Source organism: Entelurus aequoreus, linkage group LG18 (genome assembly GCF_033978785.1).
Source record: "Entelurus aequoreus isolate RoL-2023_Sb linkage group LG18, RoL_Eaeq_v1.1, whole genome shotgun sequence".
In the NCBI taxonomy this organism is placed as follows: domain Eukaryota; kingdom Metazoa; phylum Chordata; class Actinopteri; order Syngnathiformes; family Syngnathidae; genus Entelurus; species Entelurus aequoreus.
In genome coordinates, this window is record NC_084748.1 from 18,454,347 (window position 1) to 18,475,031 (window position 20,685).

General features: G+C 38.6%; 1 protein-coding gene across 1 annotated transcript in view; it reads right to left on the reverse strand.

The window, feature by feature from the left end:
* Nucleotides 1-251: 251 nt before the first annotated feature.
* Nucleotides 252-20,685, reverse strand: part of LOC133633899 (polycomb group RING finger protein 2-like) — a 36,591-nt gene continuing 16,157 nt past the window's right edge. Inside the window, exons 6-9 of the mRNA XM_062026696.1 lie at nt 17,082-17,121; nt 16,877-16,975; nt 7,831-7,911; nt 252-1,372 (exon numbers count right to left, since the gene is read on the reverse strand). Coding sequence (XP_061882680.1) covers nt 983-1,372; nt 7,831-7,911; nt 16,877-16,975; nt 17,082-17,121 — 610 coding nt within the window. The 3' untranslated portion in view covers nt 252-982. The remainder of the gene's footprint in view (nt 1,373-7,830; nt 7,912-16,876; nt 16,976-17,081; nt 17,122-20,685) is intronic.

Genomic DNA, 20,685 nt, shown 5'->3' on the forward strand with positions numbered 1-20,685 from the left:
ACCATAAAACAGCAGTACTGTTTTTTCATTTACAGTAATATACACTACATTTTGAGGTGATTTTTTTTACATTTTAGTCTTAAAAAACCTTTCAAAATGAATAAAAAAATGGTGTAATATTTACTGTTAGACGCGGCCCTCTGGGGCCAAACATAATGTGTGGCTCTCAGTGAAAATGACTGACACCTCTGCACTAAAGTGTTCAGGAAGCCTTCTGGTGTTGAATAATGAATTTGACACTTGGATCAGAATACTATTAGGTAAACATTTTATTGACCTAAAACATGCACGTATGGCTGATCAAAGTATTGTTTTTTTTCTTGTTGGAACATAACAGAAGGAATGTTGGATTTTAGAAAAAGAACAAACATGGCCAAGTATTGGAAAATCCCTTTTGGAGTTCTTCGGACTCGGGACATGAAAGAACGCGCCGGTGAGCCCGGCAGCGTGGTAGTGCTTAGAAAAGAGACGACAAAATACTGGTTGGTTCGGAGCGTGTGAAAGTGCATCAACAGTTGTGTCATGAAGTTGTGTCACCTGATGATTTATACAGCAGTGATAAAATGACCGAATACGCTCAGTTTTTTCTTCTTCTCCATATCCATTGCAGGGATTCGCACTGCAATGCTTGGCGGCATTTTGTCCAATTTTACAGAAGCCAAATAAGGTAGAAATGCAACAGAACCACTTCATGTACGATACAAAATGATTACAATGCCTTGTATAAAAGATAAGTTTATATGCACACATGGTCACATTAGATACATACTGTACAGTCTATGTGTGCACTGGTCTAGTCTAACACACGCTCACACACACACGCTCACACGCACGCACACACATACACATTTGGCTGCACTTCAGTCCATCACGGCGATGTCTGCCTCTCATAAAGTCCAAAAGTCAGAAGGCTCCAGTGTTTTTTTCTCTGCAGAAAGAAGGGAGCCATCCAAACAACGTCCTCCCTGCTGTCGTGCAGACATTAGGTCGTCGGAGGCGCGCCGCTTTTGTCCCCGCCCCTCGCCGCATCTTTGCTGGCGGCCGAGCTCGTGCCGTTGACAGTCACCTTCCGGGCGGCGGAGGCCCCCTGCTTGGAGGAGAGGGCGTGTCGCTGAGTGTTGTTAGGCACGGTGGTACCGTTGGAGTTCTGGATGGCGGGGGAGAGGCTGTTGGCCGCGGGGCTGGACTGCGAGGAGGCTCGAGGCGGTGCCGCCATCGTCGACACCGGACTGTGGACTTTGTCGCTCTGGGAGTCGCTCTCTGAGGTCGGGCTGGTGTTGACGCCGTCTGAGTGACCCTGGACCGCGGACTGGGACGGCTTCCTGCGCTTCCTTGTGGGCTTCACCAGGTACTGCAGGGGGATGGGTCCGGTCTGCACACAGTTCAACAACAGTTCTTACATGTAGCGATACAATTTTTCACTTCCGATACGATATCAATATTGGAGCAATGGATATTGGCCAATACGGGTATTAAAAGGGGTCGGCAACCCAAAAAGTTGAAAGAGCCACTATGGACCAAATATAAAAAATAAAAATCTATTTGGAGCCGCAAAAAATTAAAAGCCGTATATAAGTGTTATAATGAAGACAACACAAGATGTGTCTATATTAGCCTACTATCAAAATGACTAAAAGTCTTATATAAGTGTCTATATTAGCCTACAATCAAAATGACTAAAAGTCTTATCCATCCGTCCATCCATCCATTTTCTACCGCTTGTCCCTATTATACAAGTGTTATAATGAAGACAACACATGATGTAAGTGTCTATATTAGCCTACTATCAAAATGACTAAAAGTCTTGTATAAGTGTTATAATGAAGACAACACATGATGTGAGTGTCTATATTAGCTATACTGACTACTACCAAAATGACATTAAGTCTTATCCATCCGTCCATCCATTTTCTACCGCTTGTCCCTATTATATAAGTGTTATAATGAAGACAACACATGACGTAAGTGTCTATATTAGCTATATTAGCCTACTATCAAAATGACTTTAAAAGTGTTGTATAAGTCTTATAATGAAGGCAACACATGATGTGTCTATATTAACAATATTAGTCTACTATCAAAATAACTTTAAAAGTCTTATATAAGTGTTATAATGAAGAAAACATGTAAATGTCTATTAGCTATATTAGCCTACTATCAAAATGACTTTAAGTCTTATCCATCCATCCATTTTCTACCGCTTGTCCCTTTTATATAAGTGTTATAATGAAGGCAACACATGATGCAAGTGTCTATATTAATTATATTAGCCTACTATCAAAATGACTTCAAAAGTCTTATACAAGTGGTATAATGAAGGCAACGCATGATGTGTCTATATTAGCCTACTATCAAAATGGCTAAGTCTTATATAAGTGTTATAATGAAGGCAACACATCATGTAAGTGTCTATATTAGTTATATTAGCCTACTATCAAAATGACTTAGTCTTATACAAGTGTTATAATGAAGGCAATGCATGATGTACCGGTAAGTGTCTATATTAGTTATATTAGCCTACTATCAAAATTACTAAAAGTCTTATATAAGTGTTATAATGAAGGCAACACATGATGCAAGTGTCTATTAGTTATATTAGCCTACTATCAAAATGACTTTAAAAGTCTTATATAAGTGTTATAATGAAGGCAACACATGATGCACATGTCTATATTAGCCTCCTATATAAGACTTTGTCATTTTGATAAGTGTTATAATGAAGGCAACACATCATGTGTCTGTATTAGTTATATTAGCCTACAATCAAAATGACTTAAAGTCTTATATAAGTGTTATAAGTGTTTTATGTCGCACGTTTGCACCAAGAAAAATTCCTAGTTTGTGAACCCGTTCTCAAACAATGGCAAAACTATTCTGATTCTGATAATGAAGACAACACATGATGCACATGTCTATATTAGTTATATTAGCCTACTATCAAAATGACTTTAAAAGTCTTATAAGTGTTATAATGAAGGCAACACATGATGTAAGTGTCAATATTAGCTATATTAGCCTACTATCAAAATGACTAAAAGTCTTAAGTGTTATAATGAAGGCAACGCATGATGTAAGTGTCTATATTAGCTGTATTAGCCTACTATCAAAATGACTAAAAGTCTTATATAAATGTTATAACGAAGACAACACATGATGTAAGTGTCTATATTAGTTATATTAGCCTACTATCAAAATGATTTTAAAAGTCTTATATAAGTTTTATAACGAAGACAACACATGATGTAAGTGTCTATATTAGCTATATTAGCCTACTATCAAAGGCTGACGCAAATCTTCATTGACAGAAATGCTGTATATTAATATTTATTCTACACATTTTTGCAACATTCGAAATCATTGGTAAAATGGGGGCTTCTCAGAATTGGCTGAGAATGGCCAAAGGTATAGATGTGTGTGTCCAAGTTAAAGGGAACGGCAGGCTGTCTTCTTCTAGTGGATTTATTACAATCTTTGCAAGCTGGGTAACGTTTGCTGTGGTCTGGAACGACATGGCACACAAACAACTATGAGAAATGCAGCCAATATTACATACAGATAATGTGTCATGAGACATGCAAATATAAATTGAATTAAGAGGACATTAAGGATATTAAATGAGCTCAAATATACCTACAAACGAGGCATAATGATGCAATATGTACATACAGCTAGCCTAAATAGTATGTTAGCATTGATTAGCTTGCAGTCATGCAGTGACCAAATATGTCTGATTAGCACTCCAACAAGTCAATAACATCAACAAAGCTCACCTTTGTGCATTCACGCACAGAATAAAACGTTTGGTGGACAAAATGAGACAAAGAAGGAGTGGCATAAAACACTTATTTCTGTAGCAGCGTCGGAGAAAGTTGTACATGTATACAAACTACGATGAGTTCAAGGACTGCTGAATTTAGTAGGACAAAACGGCGCTCTCCAAATACTCATTAGTGAAGCATGTTTAATATAAACAGTGTGATTTATAACAACTAGGAAGTTTTGTGTCATGTTTGTTCTCCTACACAAAATATATTAAAACAAACAAAAAAATAATTTTCTTCATCTTTTTCCATTTTCACACATCTCTGAAAGAGGTCCAGGGAGCCACTAGGGCGGCGCTAAAGAGCCTCATGCAGGTTGCTGACCCCCACTCTATACAATATCATCACAAATCATTGTGCATACTTTTAATATTCTGTAGTGTGGATTGTTAGACAAGGTTTGATCAAGGGAAATTGCTCAGAGAACAATGATGTGTATGAAAAACACTAAACTTATGACATATTTGGAATGTTAAATCTTTTTTGCGACACCTTGTGATGATAACAAATCATCAAATGAAGCTCATGACGCGGACACGTTTGTTACTGGACACTTTCTAATACGCTCCTGCCTTGGAGACTTTGCATGTGTAAGTATAATTATTTGATACTTGTTTATTGACAAATGTGCCATCTTAGACTGCAGTATTGTTCAATTAAAGACCCCTTTGTCTAGCTTGTGTGCTTAGCTGTTAGATCCTAGTCGCGTGTAGACTACCAAGTTTCCTTTTGTAAATGGTTTCACTAAAATACAAATATTCAATGCAAACCGTTATAATCCCAGACTTGTTTTTATTTGTGTCAGTATCAGATCTGGACACCCCTATTATCTGGGCAAAACTTACACATCCTAGTTTTGTGTTATAGGTGACAAAGCACTTTGTGTCCATCTTATGTTTTTTCGGATACTTATATCAGTCGATATCAGCACAAACAACAAAAAAATTGGATTATATCGGCTTGCATTTAAAATGTAGACATCTGAAATCTAATTTAAGCGCTCTGATACAAGCAGTCCTGCAGCGTGTTTACTTGTGCAAAAATGGACAGCCAGTTAACATCTAGATGTCCTCCAATAAGCACACAAGGTTGGTCTTTTTGTATTTTAGTCAAGGCATTTACAAAAAGGTAAATATGGTAGGCTATAGGTGACTAGGAGCTAGCAGCTACACAAGAGCAAAGCATGCAAACTAGACATACAGTATATATTGTCCCTAATTGAACAATATTGCAGTGTAAAACAGTACATTTGTCAATATAAACAACTAATAATTATAGTTGCATATTACCTACACATACAAAGTCTCCAAGGCGTACTAGAAAGTATCCAGTAACAAACATTTTCGCATCAAGTTTGACCTAATTATTGTGGCCACTAGGTGTTACCAAAAACACAATTACCACTCCACTTCAACTTACAGACAGCATACGTTCATAGTAAACAGGTTAGTATTTTTCATACCTACCATTGATCTTTTAAGTAATTTCACTTAAACATTTTTCCAACATTCAACCCTACAAAATAAAAAAACAGTATGTATAATTTGTGCTGATATCTTATCAAATCAATATTAGTATCGGCCAAAACTTAAGGCTTGTATAGCCTATAACCTACCATGTTTACCTTTTGCAAATGACTTCACTCAAATGCATGAAAATACCAACCTTGTGTGCTTATTGGAGGAGATTTAGACTAAGTTTACACTGCAGGCCAAAGTGGCCCAAATCAGATTTTTTTTAGATCTTATTTTTACTAGTTTACTGATTACACTGCAAATATTTTGTGATTTTTATCAAACTCCAGTGTAAACGCGCACAGGCCCCAATGTGGCCGCAACATCACTTGCACGCGCAGTTCGATAAAGTGAAAACAAAGGAAGTTGACCGGGAGGAAGTTGCTTCTACAACAAAATAAAAGTCGCAACACCTTAAAAACTAGGTTTTTTTTTACATGTAAGTAAATAATATATAAATGGATGTACAGTACAGGCCCAAAGTTTGGACACACCTTCTCATTTCAATGGGTTTTCTTTATTTTCATGACTATTTACATTGTAGATTGTCACTTAAGGCATCAAAACTATGCTATTTCAGGTGACTACCTCTTGAAGCTCATCGAGAGAATGCCAAGAGAGTGCAAAGCAGTAATCAGAGCAAAGGGTGGCTATTTTGAAGAAACTAGAATATAAAACATATTTTTAGTTATTTCACCTTTTTTTGTTAAGTACATAGCTCCACATGTGTTCATTCATAGTTTTGATGCCTTCAGTGACAATCTACAATGTAAATAGTCATGAAAATAAAGGAAATGCATTGAATGAGGAGAAGGAGTGTCCAAACTTTTGGCCTGTACTGTATATTGTGTAATATATTTGGGAGGGTTGTAATCTTTTTATGGCTGTTAAGTAGAGGAGACAGACATCCACGTGGATCTACGGGAGCTTTATTTTGCAACTCGCATGTAAGCAAATGCCATACCGTACTTGACAAACCTCCCGGATTTCAGTGCCCCTCCCGAAAATCTTTCGGGGCCACCATTCTCCCGAATTTCTCCCGATTTCCACCTGGACAACAATATTGGGGGCGTGCCTTGAAGACACTGTCTTTAGCATCCTCTACAACCTGTCATCACGTTCGCTTTTCCTCCATTCATACAGCGTGTCACATAATATATGCGGTTTTTACGCACACATGAGTGACTGTAAGGCATACTTGATAAACAGCCATACAGGTCACACTGAGGGTGACCCTATAAACAACTTTAACACTGTTACAAATATGCGCCACACTGTGAACCCACACCAAACAAGAATGACAAACACATTTCGGGAGAACATCCGCACCGTAACACAACATAAACACAACAGAACAAATACCCAGAATCCCTTGCAGCACTAACTCTTCCGGGACGCTACAATATACACCCCCGCTACCACCAAACCCCGCCTCTTAACCCCGCCCACCTCAACCCCGAAACACCTCCCTAGGGAGGCGTTCGGGTGGCATCCTGACCAGATGCCCGAACCACCTCATCTGGCTCCTCTCGATGTGGAGGAGCAGCGGCTTTAGTTTGAGTTCCTCCCGGATGGCAGAGCTTCTCACCCTATCTCTAAGGGAGAGCCCCGCCACCTGACGGAGGGAACTCATTTCGGACGCTTGTACCCGTGATCTTGTCCTTCGGTCATAACCCAAAGCTCATGGCCATAGGTGAGGATGGGAACGTAGATCGACCGGTAAATTGAGAGCTTTGCCTTCTGGCTCAGCTCCTTCTTCACCACAACGGATCGATACAGCGTCCGCATTACTGAGGACGCCGCACCGACCCGGCTGTCGATCTCACGATCCACTCTTCCCTCACTCGTGAACAAGACTTCGAGGTACTTGAACTCCTCCACTTGGGGCAAGATCTCCTCCCCCAACCCGGAGATGGCACGGTCTTTCAACAATCACTATTCCTTCGGAATCAAAATATATATTCATATATTACATATAGCCTGTTATTTGCGCACTATTGACAAGTGATGCAGCGATTATTCGGTCGTCCTAAAAAAAACAAACGAAACCAGATGATGAAATAGCCACTTACGCTGGCGACTGCGGCACACGAGTAACATAGCTCACTGAAAAGTTGACGAAAAAAATGCATTCACGTCGCATTGCACTTAAACTGGCAAAAAAAAAATCAGATCTGTGTCACTTGAGGGCAAAAAAAATCAGATTTGGTGTGGAGTGTAAACGGGGCCTTAGACGTTAACTTGCTATCCAGCTTTGCACAAGTAAACACACTGCAGGACTGCTTGTATCAGCAACCCTGCAATTACCCACCGCCACAAATAGATTACCGTCCTGTGGGAAACACTGTAATTGTACTGTACCAGAGAGATTTCTTTAAATTTACAAACCATCGAGCAAACGGGAACATTTAAGAAGTTTGAATGACCAGGTTTGTTTTTATTCATGCTAGCTGGTGTACATAACCAACAAAATAAGTAGCAGGAAGAACACTCACCCGTCTCCACTCATAGAAATAGGCAATGTCCATTAGTGTGTAGTAGTCTTTGAGAGGTTCATCGCCATACAACACCTCTACCTGTAATACACACACAAGTGACATCAGTTACACAACATTTCAGAGGAATATACAAAGTACAAACCCCGTTTCCATATGAGTTGGGAAATTGTGTTAGATGTAAATATAAACGGAATACAATGATTTGCAAATCCTTTTCAACCCATATTCAATTGAATGCACTACAAAGACAAGATATTTGATGTTCAAACTCAAACTTTTTTTTTTTTTTGCAAATAATAATTAACTTAGAATTTCATGGCTGCAACACATGCCAAAGTAGTTGGGAAAGGGCATGTTAACCACTGTGTTACATGGCCTTTCCTTTTAACAACACTCAGTAAACGTTTGGGAACTGAGGAGACACATTTTTTAAGCTTCTCAGGTGGAATTCTTTCCCAGTCTTGCTTGATGTACAGCTTAAGTTGTTCAACAGTCCGGGGGTCTCCGTTGTGGTATTCTAAGCTTCATAATGCGCCACACATTTCAATGGGAGACAGGTCTGGACTACAGGCAGGCCAGTCTAGTACCCGCACTCTTTTACTATGAAGCCACGTTGATGTAACACGTGGCTTGGCATTGTCTTGCTGAAATAAGCAGGGGCGTCCATGGTAACGTTGCTTGGATGGCAATATATGTTGCTCCAAAACCTGTATGTACCTTTCAGCATTAATGGCGCCTTCACAGATGTGTAAGTTACCCATGCCTTGGGCACTAATACACCCCCATACCACCACAGATGCTGGCTTTTCAACTTTGCGCCTATAACAATCCGAATGGTTCTTTTCCTCTTTGGTCCGGAGGACACGACGTCCACAGTTTCCAAAAACAATTTGAAATGTGGACTCGTCAGACCACAGAACACTTTTCCACTTTGTATCAGTCCATCTTAGATGAGCTCAGGCCCAGCGAAGCCGACGGTGTTTCTGGGTGTTGTTGGTAAACGGTTTTCGCCTTGCATAGGAGAGTTTTAACTTGCACTTACAGATGTAGCGACCAACTGTAGTTACTGACAGTGGGTTTCTGAAGTGTTCCTGAGCCCATGTGGTGATATCCTTTACACACTGATGTCGCTTGTTGATGCAGTACAGCCTGAGGGATCGAAGGTCATGAGCTTAGCTGCTTACGTGCAATGATTTCTCCAGATTCTATGAACCCTTTGATGACATTACGGACCGTAGATGGTGATATCCCTAAATTCCTTGCAATAGCTGGTTAAGAAAGGTTTTTCTTAAACTGTTCAACAATTTGCTCACGCATTTGTTGACATAGTGGTGATTCTCGCCCCATCCTTGTTTGTGAATGACTGAGCATTTCATGGAATCTACTTTTATACCCAATCATGGCAGCCTGAGAAAAATGTGCTAATAAAATACTTCACTTATCATTATTTTTAAAAAAATAAAATAAAATAAAAAGTGAAATTCCCTTTGAAGTCGACATGCATGTTCGACCGCTTTGTTTTTAACCTGCTAGTTTTAGAGCATCTGTACTTGGGATGTGCAGATCGATCCGACGCCGCCTCGAAGCTGAAAGTAAATTACGTCCTCTGCTGTTAATACTAGTTAAGATGTTTATCTGCGAGCTGTTCTCCACAGCGGAGATACCCATCCATCCATCTTCTTCCGCTTATCCGAGGTCGGGTCGCGGGGGCAGCAGCCTAAGCAGGGAAGCCCAGACTTCCCTCTCCCCAGCCACTTTGTCCAGCTCTTCCTGGGGGATCCCGAGGCGTTCCCAGGCCAGGCGGGAGACATAGTCTTCCCAACGTGTCCTGGGTCTTCCCCGTGGCCTCCTACCAGTCGGACGTGCCCTAAACACCTCCCTAGGGAGGCGTTCGGGTGGCATCCTGACCAGATGCCCGAACCACCTCATCTGGCTCCTCTTGATGTGGAGGAGCAGTGGCTTTACTTTGAGCTCCCCCCAGATGACAGAGCTTCTCACCCTATCTCTAAGGGAGAGCCCCGCCACCCGGCGGAGGAAACTCATTTCGGCCGCTTGTACCCGCGATCTTGTCCTTTCGGTCATAACCCAAAGCTCATGACCATAGGTGAGGATGGGAACGTAGATCGACCGGTAAATTGAGAGCTTTGCCTTACGGCTCAGCTCCTTCTTCACCACAACGGATCGATACAGCGTCCGCATTACTGAAGACGCCGCACCGATCCGCCTGTCGATCTCACGATCCACTCTTCCCTCACTCGTGAACAAGACTCCGAGGTACTTGAACTCCTCCACTTGGGGCAAGATCTCCTCCCCAACCCGGAGATGGCACTCCACCCTTTTCCGGGCGAGAACCATTGACTCGGACTTGGAGGTGCTGATTCTCATCCCAGTCGCTTCACACTCGGCTGTGAACCGATCCAGCGAGAGCTGAAGATCTTGGTCAGATGAAGCCATCAGGACCACATCATCTGCAAAAAGCAGAGACCTAATCCTGCAGCCACCAAACCGGATCCCCTCAACGCCCTGACTGCACCTAGAAATTCTGTCCATAAAAGTTATGAACAGAATCGGTGACAAAGGGCAGCCTTGGCGGAGTCCAACCCTCACTGGAAACGTGTCCGACTTACTGCCGGCAATGCGGACCAAGCTCTGACACTGATCATACAGGGAGCGGACCGCCACAATCAGATAGTCCGATACCCCATGCTCTCTGAGCACTCCCCACAGGACTTCCCGAGGGACACGGTCGAATGCCTTCTCCAAGTCCACAAAGCGCATGTAGACTGGTTGGGCAAACTCCCATGCACCCTCAAGGACCCTGCCGAGAGTATAGAGCGGAGATACCGTAATTAGTCCAAAAATATAAAAAAAATCGCTCATTGTTCCTAAAAAAAAAAACCCAGTTATGCTTCTTTTTCTGCAAAATAATGTTGTTAGTTTTGGTTACAAAATTGCACAATGCACAGTTCTATGTGACTTGACTTGCTTGTTATTTATAGTTGTTTTCAAAACAAAATGTTTTTTCATGAGGACCCCCAGGACCTGGCACCCTATCAAGGCTGTGGTCCTCTAAGACAAACGTTGATATTAATATATGATCGAAACTAGAGTGATCAGGTCACTATTTTTATTTTATCAAAATTAGTTAGTGATCATCTGCCAGTTTTTACAATATATGATGGAAACTACAAGAAGAACATGGAAGACAAAAGGACATTTTGAAGACTATGCACAGAGAAGAGGATGATTGCTTTCAAAATTGAGTTACAAAAGCAAGATTGGGACAATGTATACAATGAAAAAGAGGTTGATGAAGCATATGAACATTTCTTAAACAAGTTCATAATACTTTATGACAAACATTGTCCATGGATACAACTCAGTAATAAGCAGAGAAAGAATAATCAACCATGGATGACAAAAGGATTAAAAAATGCTTGTAAGAAGAAGAATACACTATATAGAAAATGTATAGCACAAAGAACTACAGAGGCAGAAATTAAGTACAAAAAGTATAAAAATAAGAAACATACTACGATCATGTAGAAAAGAATATTACAGTGAATTATTGGACAGGAACAAAAATAACATGAGAGCAACATGGGGCATCCTTAATAGCATTATTAAAAATGGCACTAAGAGGGATTACCCCCAATACTTCTTAAACGGAAATAAAAAAAATGACAACATAAAGGAAGTAGTTGAAAGCTTCAATAATTATTTTGTAAATATTGGACCAAAATTGGAAGAAAGGATTCCAGACCCAGTTTCAATCGAGGACTATAATGATACCATAGAGCGAAATCCCAACTCCATGTTCCTCAGTAATGTGACACAGGAGGAAATAGTTACAATCGTGAAAAAATGTAAATCTAAGACTTGAACTGATTGTAACGGAATTGATATGGAAACGATAAAAAAGGTTATAGAAGAGATCTCAGGACCATTAATGTATATGAGTAACCTATCATTTCAAACAGGTACATTTCCAAACAAAATGAAAATAGCTAAAGTTGCACCAATTTATAAGACTGGAGACAAACATCAATTTACAAATTATAGACCTGTTTCTTTACTTCCACAATTTTCTAAAATCATTGAAAAACTGTTCAATAACAGATTAGAGAGTTCCATAAATAAAAATAGAATACTCGAAGAGAACCAATATGGATACAGAGCTAATGTTTCAACTTCAATGGCTTTAATTGAAATTACAGAAGAAATTACCAATGCAATAGATAGTAAAAAATGTGCGGCAGAAGTGTTCATGGATCTAACTAAAGCATCTGACACAATTAATCACAATATTTTAATCAAAAAACTAGAACGATATGGCATCAGAGGGTTAGTCTTAAACTGGATAAGAAGTTATCTAACGAACAGGAAACAATACGTGAAGCTAAGCGAACACACGTCTACAACGCTAAATATATCCTGTGGTGTACCTCAGGGATCAATACTAGGACCTAAATTATTCAATCTCTATATAAATGAAATTTGTAAAGTTACAAAAGATTTAAAGTTAGTATTATTTGCGGATGATACAACAGCGTTTTGTTCAGGAGAGAACACAGAAGATAATACAAATAATAACAGAAGAAATGAACAAATTAAAAAGATGGTTTGACAAAAACAGACTATCGTTGAATCTCAGTAAAACTAAAATAATGCTATTTGGTAACAGTAGAAGAGAAAGTCAAACACAAATACAAATAGACGGAAAAGAAATTGAAAGAGTAAATGAAACCAAATTTCTAGGTATAATGATTGATGATAAATTGAACTGGAAATCTCACGTAAAAAATATACAACATAAAGTAGCAAGAAACACGTCAATAATGAATAAAGCAAAACATGTTCTAGACAAAAAATCACTTCATATTCTGTACTGCTCACTAGTGTTACCATATCTGAGTTACTGTGTAGAAATATGGGGAAATAATTACAAAAGTACACCTCATTCATTAACGGTGTTACAAAAAAAGATCAGTTAGAATAATACATAATGTTGGATATAGAGAACATACAAATCCTTTATTTATTGAATCAAAGATACTGAAATTCCACGACATAGTGAATTTGCAAACAGCTAAAATTATACACAAAGCAAACTATAACCTGCTACCCAAGAATATACAACAATTCTTCTCAAAAAAAGAGGAGAAATATAATCTTAGAGAAAAATGTAATTTAAAACATTTGTACGCACGTACAACACTTAGACCTTCAGTATATCAGTATGTGGAATTCAATTATGGAATGGATTAAGCAAAGCAATCAAACAATGTACTAATATGATCCACTTCAAGAAACTCTTCAAACTTAAAGTGTTTACAAAGTGCAAAGAAGAAGAACCATGATAAACATTCTGAATTTATTTAATTAATCCATTCTTTCACTCTCAAAATAATCTTACTTATCTCATCATATGAAATGTAACTTACTTCACCAATTATTATTTATCTATTTATTTTTATTGTGATTACTTATGGAGTACATTGTGAATAAATTGAGAACAGGAAGTGAACAAAAAAGTTTAGCAACTGTTATGTAAAAGAAAAGGGGTAGGATTAAATAAGCTCTGCTTCTTCCTACTCCTTTTCGAACATGTTGAAAAGAGAAACTGGAAATTGTGATGTATCATGTTGTATGCTTGCATGTTCCAAATAAACTCAAATTCAAACTCAAACTCAAAATATAATATAATATAATATAATATAATATAATATAATATAATATAATATAATATATATGGAAATCATTCCCTGGACACAGGAAGACTTTGAGGGCAAAAAAATAAAGTAGTAGATGATAGTTTTTACTTTGAAGTTATTGTGTACTATTGACTTTGTTTGGATCATACAATTGTATGTATTCAAAGAAAATAAGGAAGTAGTTTTTAAATGTTGCGTTGATATTGTTGAAATGTCAATAGCACTCATCATAAATACATTTTACAGGTAATACATGTGATCGGTATCGGCCGATCTCACCCATGGATGATCGGTTATCGAAACGGTAGCATAAATCCCTAATTGGAACATCTCTAATCTGTACTAAAAAAAGAAACTCGAGATTAGTTACAATTGTATTAACACACTAAATAAATTAGAAAACAAATTAAATAAGATGAACATAGAAAAAAAATATTTAAAATTTTTTACTCAACAGTAAAACAAATGTAAAAATAAATACATTACAGTGAATTAGTTCAAAGTCCTAAATGTTTGTGTGGGAATGCAATACATTTGTTTAAAATTACATCCATTTTATTTTTTGCCTTCCGGTTATCTTATTTTGAAAGAATCGTCACATTCTTGCACTTAATTTAGCCTCCTCCATTATTGCACACCGTTCCTCTAACCGGGCAAAATGAGTTGCTTAATCAGCTGATTCCACATTAAGATGAGGTTTTATTTTCTCAGTACACGTCGCCCGTTTACCTGACAGTGAAACCATTAGTATATGTACAGGCAACTAATAGTATCAGCTTTGCCATGTCAACAAACTTTTATGTCGACGTTCGTCTTGATAAAAACAAACTTCGCTTTGCAAAATGAGCAAGGTATACATGTATTTAACAGGAATAAGAGGAAATGTTCTCACATTTAACATGTTTACCGTATTTTCCGCACTATAAGGCGCACCTAAAAGCCTCCAATTTTCTCAAAAGCTGACAGTGCGCCTTATAATCCGGTGCGCCTTATATATGGACCAATATTGAGCCACAACAGGTCTCGCAACTACGGCATGCTGGGACATATGACTGCGCGAGGCGTGCCGTTTCATTTCCATTTGTGTGTTTATATAAAGACCCCAAAATGGCTCCTATTAAGAGATACGCTTACGACGCAGAGTTTAAATTCAAGGCGATCAGTCACGCAGTAGAACACGGGAATAGAGCAGCAGCGAGAGAATTTAACATTAACGAATCAATGGTGCGGAAGTGGAGGAAGCAACAAGATGACCTGCGCCAAGTAAAGAAGACTAAACAGAGTTCCAGAGGGAACAAAGCGAGATGGCTACAGTTGGAGGACAAACTCGAACAGTGGGTTGTTGAACAGAGAGCAACAAGTAGAAGTGTCAGTACAATCACTATTCGAATGAAGGCAACAGCGCTAGCAAGCGAACTTAACATTAATTAATATAAAGGCGGTGCTTCTTGGTGCTTTCGGTTTATGAAAAGACGTAATATCTCCATTCGCCCAACTGTTTAATTCGGACACTGAAGAAGAATTTGAGGGATTCGTGGATGAGGAATAACTTAATAAAGTGAGCTTTACATGTTTATTTTGTGTGTTGTGCTGTGTGACATTAACGTTTGAGCAACGTTGAGTTATTGATATATTGTTATTGCTTTGCACTATTTCGAGTGTTACTATATTGTGATTGCACTAACGTTTGATTTACCGTAACAGTATCACTGTTTTTTACGTGTTTATTGAATCGAGGAAAAGTTCCCCACCACTATGTGATATAAATGTTGCACTACATGTTATACCTTACTGTTGTTAAAAGAGAAACGAAATACCACGTCACTGACTTTACCTCGGGGAAAATAATAAAACAGCTGTTTATTCATTTTGGGAGTGAACGGAGTTGTCAGAACGCTGGTTTGTAATCTATTAATAAAGTTTGACTGACCTGACTGTTTTGTTGACATTCCCTTTAGCGCAGCTCCATCTAAAGGATGCATAACGTAACCCCAGCCTCTACTGTAGCGTCTATTCTATGCGCCTTATATATGAACAAAGTTTTAAAATACCGGTAGGCCATTCATTGAAGGTGCGCCTTATAATCCAGTGCGCCTTATAGCAGTGGTTCTCAAATGGGGGTACGCGTACCCCTGGGGGTACTTGAAGGTATGCCAAGGGGTACGTGAGATTTTTTAAAAATGTCTGTCAAAAAGAACTGTGAAAAGAAATGCAACAATGCAATATTCAGTGTTGACAGCTAGATTTTTTGTGGACATGTTCCATAAATATTGATGTTAAAGATTTCTTTTTTTGTGAAGAAATGTTTAGAATTAAGTTCATGAATCCAGATGGATCTCTATTACAATCCCCAAAGAGGGCACTTTAAGTTGATGATTACTTCTATGTGTAGAAATCTTAATTTATAATTGAATCACTTCTTTATTTTTCAACAAGTTTTTAGTTATTTTTGTATCTTTTTTTCCAAATAGTTCAAGAAAGACCACAACAAATGAGCAATATTTTGCACTGTTATACAATTTAATAAATCAGAAACTGATGACATAGTGCTGTATTTTACTTTATCTCTTTTTTTCAACCAAAAATGCTTTGCTCTGATTAGGGGGTACTTTAATCAAAAAAATGTTCACAGGGGGTACATCACTGAAAAAAGGTTGAGAACCACTGCCTTATAGTGCGGAAAATACGGTACATGAGAGTGGCGGTGCGGACCCACTTCCGCCCGTAAAAACACGAGTGATGAGGCGGTATAGCTCGGTTGGTAGAGCGGCCGTGCCAGCAACTTGAGGGTTGCAGGTTCGATCCCCACTTCCGCCATCCTAGTCACTGCCGTTGTGTCCTTGGGCAAGACACTTTACCCACCTGCTCTCAGTGCCACCCACACTGGTTTAAATGTAACTTAGATATTGGGTTTCACTATGTAAAGCGCTTTGAGTCACTAGAGAAAAGCTCTATATAAAATATAATTGATTGATAATTGATGACGTCAGGACTATTGCCGACAAATTTTATTGTCGGAGACAAATTTTTATTGTCGACTAACTGTTGCACCCCTCATACAAAGTAGCGTATACTTGTAACTTACTGTATATATGTCAGCAGGCTCCATATTGAGGCGCTAAAAACTACAACATGGCTGACGGGGAGAAGACATGGTCAAAGAGGGATTGGCCTGGAGGAGGGTTTCGGTCGGCAAGAAAATATTAAAAATCTATGCAACATTTTGACCAAAGAACCACCATTACATTTTATGTAGACCACAATGTGTTTTACACATAGAAAAAAATCAGAATGTCGTAAAAGGTGTGTGTATGTGTGTGCATGTTTACCCTGTAGTTGCTGGGTATATCCATCTTACTTCTGAGGAACTTTGCTAAGTGCATGACGGACATGGCTGCTGGGCACTGCAGGAAGCGTTTACCGTTGGACTGACAACAAAGCACAAATGCAGGGTGAGGGCCAGAAAACATGTGAAAACAATATGCAACTCCCACGCCACAAATCCTTATCTTGAAATTAAAACCAGTTTTTTACCTTGTCTCCATCCACCTCTGAATGATGCCTCTCATTGGTTCTGCAAGCAAACAGAGAAAAGTCAGACAGCCCTACTACATATATAATACATCCAGAATTGGAGGAATTCTTATTCATTGTGAAATATACGTTTTGTTACGTATTTTATAGTGCATAAGTCTTTTTTCATGTGAATATGAGCTTTATTTCATGTCGGCCCCATTGGGTGTCACTGATTCCTATTTCTTAAAAACTTTGTGCGCTCTTCAGCTGGTCTGAAGAGTGCGCAGTGTGAAATTCTCAATCTTTCCCGCATAAAATGTTCCTATAAATAAGTCTGTGGTAAAAGTAAGGTACGTATAGGGTTGTCCCGATACCAATATTTTGGTACCAGTACCAAAATGTATTTCCATACATTTCTAAATAAAGGGGACCACAAAAAATGGCATTATTGGCTTTATTTAAAAAAAAATCTTAGGGTACATTAAACATATGTTTCTTGTTGCAATAGAAGAACACTTTTGTCCTTAAATAAAATAGTGAACATACATGACAACTTGTCTTTTAGTAGTAAGTAAACAAACAAAGGCTCCTAATTAGTTTGCTGACATATGCAGTAACATATTGTGTCTGTTCTCATTCTATTATTTTGTCAGAATTATGAGGGACAAGCTGTAAAAATGAGTTCTTAATCTACTTGTTCATTTACTGTTAATATCTGCTTATTTTCCGTTTCAACACGTTCTACCTACACTTCTGTTAAAATGTAATAATCACTTATTCTTCTGTTTGATACTTTACATTAGTTTTGGATGATATCACAAATTTAGGTATCAATCCGATACCAAGTAGTTACAGGATCATACATTGGTCATATTCAAAGTCATCATGTGTCCAGGGACATATTGCCTGAGTTTATAAACATAATATGAATTTTTAAAAAAGGAAACAAGATTTTGTGACGATAAAAAATATCAAGGTAATGATTGTATCAACTAGATACGCTATTGTACTTGATATCATTACAGTGGATGTCAGGTGTAGATCCACCCATGGCGTTTGTTTACATTCAAGCGTGCTAGCTTTTGTTAGCAGTGACGCCGGTGAGCTATTGTATCCTCCTATGGTGTGTAGTGAAGCATGTTTAGCTATTCCTCATCCTGCAGGGATGATACTTGTAAGAAACTTAATTTATTTGTCGCCATGGAGGCGAGGATTAGTGATTTAGAAGTAGCTAAAACACTGCCGACTGCGGATAGATGTTAGCTGCTAGCTAGATAGATAGTTTCACCTTTATCTTTAGTTCTAGGCCAAAATGCGTTCATTCTCCCTTTAGTGTCTACACACTGTGTCTGCTTGTAAGTACACAGTGATTGTGCGCTGCCGAACATGCTCGAGTGCTTGTGAAACCAGCAATGTCATGGTGTGACGAAGCGCCGCCATGCCCGAGGAACTGGTACTTTTTAAACAGAGTATAGTACCATTTTTGATTCATTAGTACCGCGATACTATAATAGTACCGGTATACCGTACAACCCTACTTACGTATATTTCACCCTGTTTGACAACTTTTTTGTGAGCAGCATTCTTTTAAATGAGGCCCCTGGTCTGACAGAGAATAAGAAGACATAGCAGGTGGGCTCAGTGTTGCCAATTTAGCAACATTTTTACTAGAGATGTCCGATAATATCGGACTGCCGATATTATCGGCCGATAAATGCTTTAAAATGTAATATCGGAAATTATCAGTATCGGTTTCAAAAAGTAAAATTCATGACTTTTTAAAAACGCCTCTGTACGGAGTGGTACACGGACGTAGGGAGAAGTACAGAGCAGTTGCGTCTCCCAGTCATACTTGCCAACCCTCCCGATTTTCCCGGGAGACTCCCGAATTTCAGTGCCCCTCCCGAAAATCTCCCGGGGCAACCATTCTCCCAAATTTCTCCCGATTTCCACCCAGACAACAATATTGGGGGCGTGCCCTTAAGGCACTGTAATTGCGTGCCGGCCCGATCACGTAATATCTACAACTTTTCACACACACAAGTGAATGCAATACACACACAAGTGAATGCAATGCATACTTGGTCAACAGCCATACAGGTCCCACTGAGGGTGTCCGTATAAACAACTTTAACACTGTTACAAATATGCGCCACACTGTGAACCTACACCAAACAAGAATGACAAACACATTTCGGGAGAACATCCGCACCGTAACACAACATAAACACAACAGAACAAATAACCAGAACCCCTTGCAGCACTAACTCTTCTGGGACGCTACAATATACACCCCCCATTACCCCTACCCCGCAGTTTGTCTCTATTTGGTGGATTTACTCAGCTGTGGCAGCTTTATAGTCACCAAACACCTTAAACCTAATTTGTAGAGGTTATTAAAAAAGATAAATAAGGAAGCCTCAAAACATTGCAACTTTTGACCCAACTTTTTTCAATAGCTACCACGAATTTATGCGTTTTAGGTCGCAGCAATCACAAAAAACAGTATTAATGAAACAAAATAAAAATTATGTGCTTTCGAATGGAGAGGAGACTGACACTTACTGGTCTTCTCAACAAGCACTGCTGCGAGCTTCTGCCCCTTTTCAAAGCACTCAATCTTGTTTGTGATGTTAATAAAACGACAAAATCAAGCAACAAAAGAGTTCATTTGTCGTTTAAAAAATATTTCTTGTGGTTATTTACTCACTTTACAAGGTTATGTCCTCTGTCCTACAGCACCCGTTACAATTACATGTGAATGAAACATGGCAAAATTATGCAAATCAGACTATGTTTATAGTTTCTGCTTTGAATTGGGTTTTTAGCATCTTTACTGTCAAAAAATGTATCAAAATGACCCAATATTAGAGGTGGGAATCGTTTGGCACTTCACGATTACGATTCAGGAGCTACGATTCCATTAAAAATCAATTATCGATGTATCTTTAATTTATGTATATTGATGCGGTTTTACATTTATTTTTGTTTCACTAAATATGCATTGATCACTTGCATCTTTAAAACAGTGTATTTGTAATAACAAACTGTTAAATGAATTCCCGGATGTATTAATTAACGTGGGATCTAAGCCGAGGATGTCGTTGTGGCTTGTGCAGCCCTTTGAGACACTTGTGATTAAGGGCTATATAAATAAACTTTGATTGGTTGATTGAAAATGTGTGCAAAACTGGAACATAAGAGCCCTATAATAAATCTGGTTGATCTCTCAGTGAGGTGGCTCCCTGCAGTCAGCCAAATTTTAGAACTGTCTGCATTACTTGATTTACAATAAATAAATCGATTGATTGACGTTTACTAATCCATTTTATAAATCGCCCATGTCTGAATTGTGATGCATCTAAAAAGTGATTTCCCCCACCTCTACCCCAATACGCACTTAAAAAAAAAAAGTGTATACTCTACAGTGCAATCCTTTTAAGTCGACATAAGCCAAAATAGCAATAATAAAGGATTTTTAACCAGACATTGTTTTTCTTCAATTGCTCCAATTTCGTTGTTCTTTGAACCTGTTCATTGTAATAATGATAATAAAACTCTATTCTATTCATTGTGAAAAATGTTCGGCTGACCAGAGTATCGCGAAAGTCAAAAGGAGGCC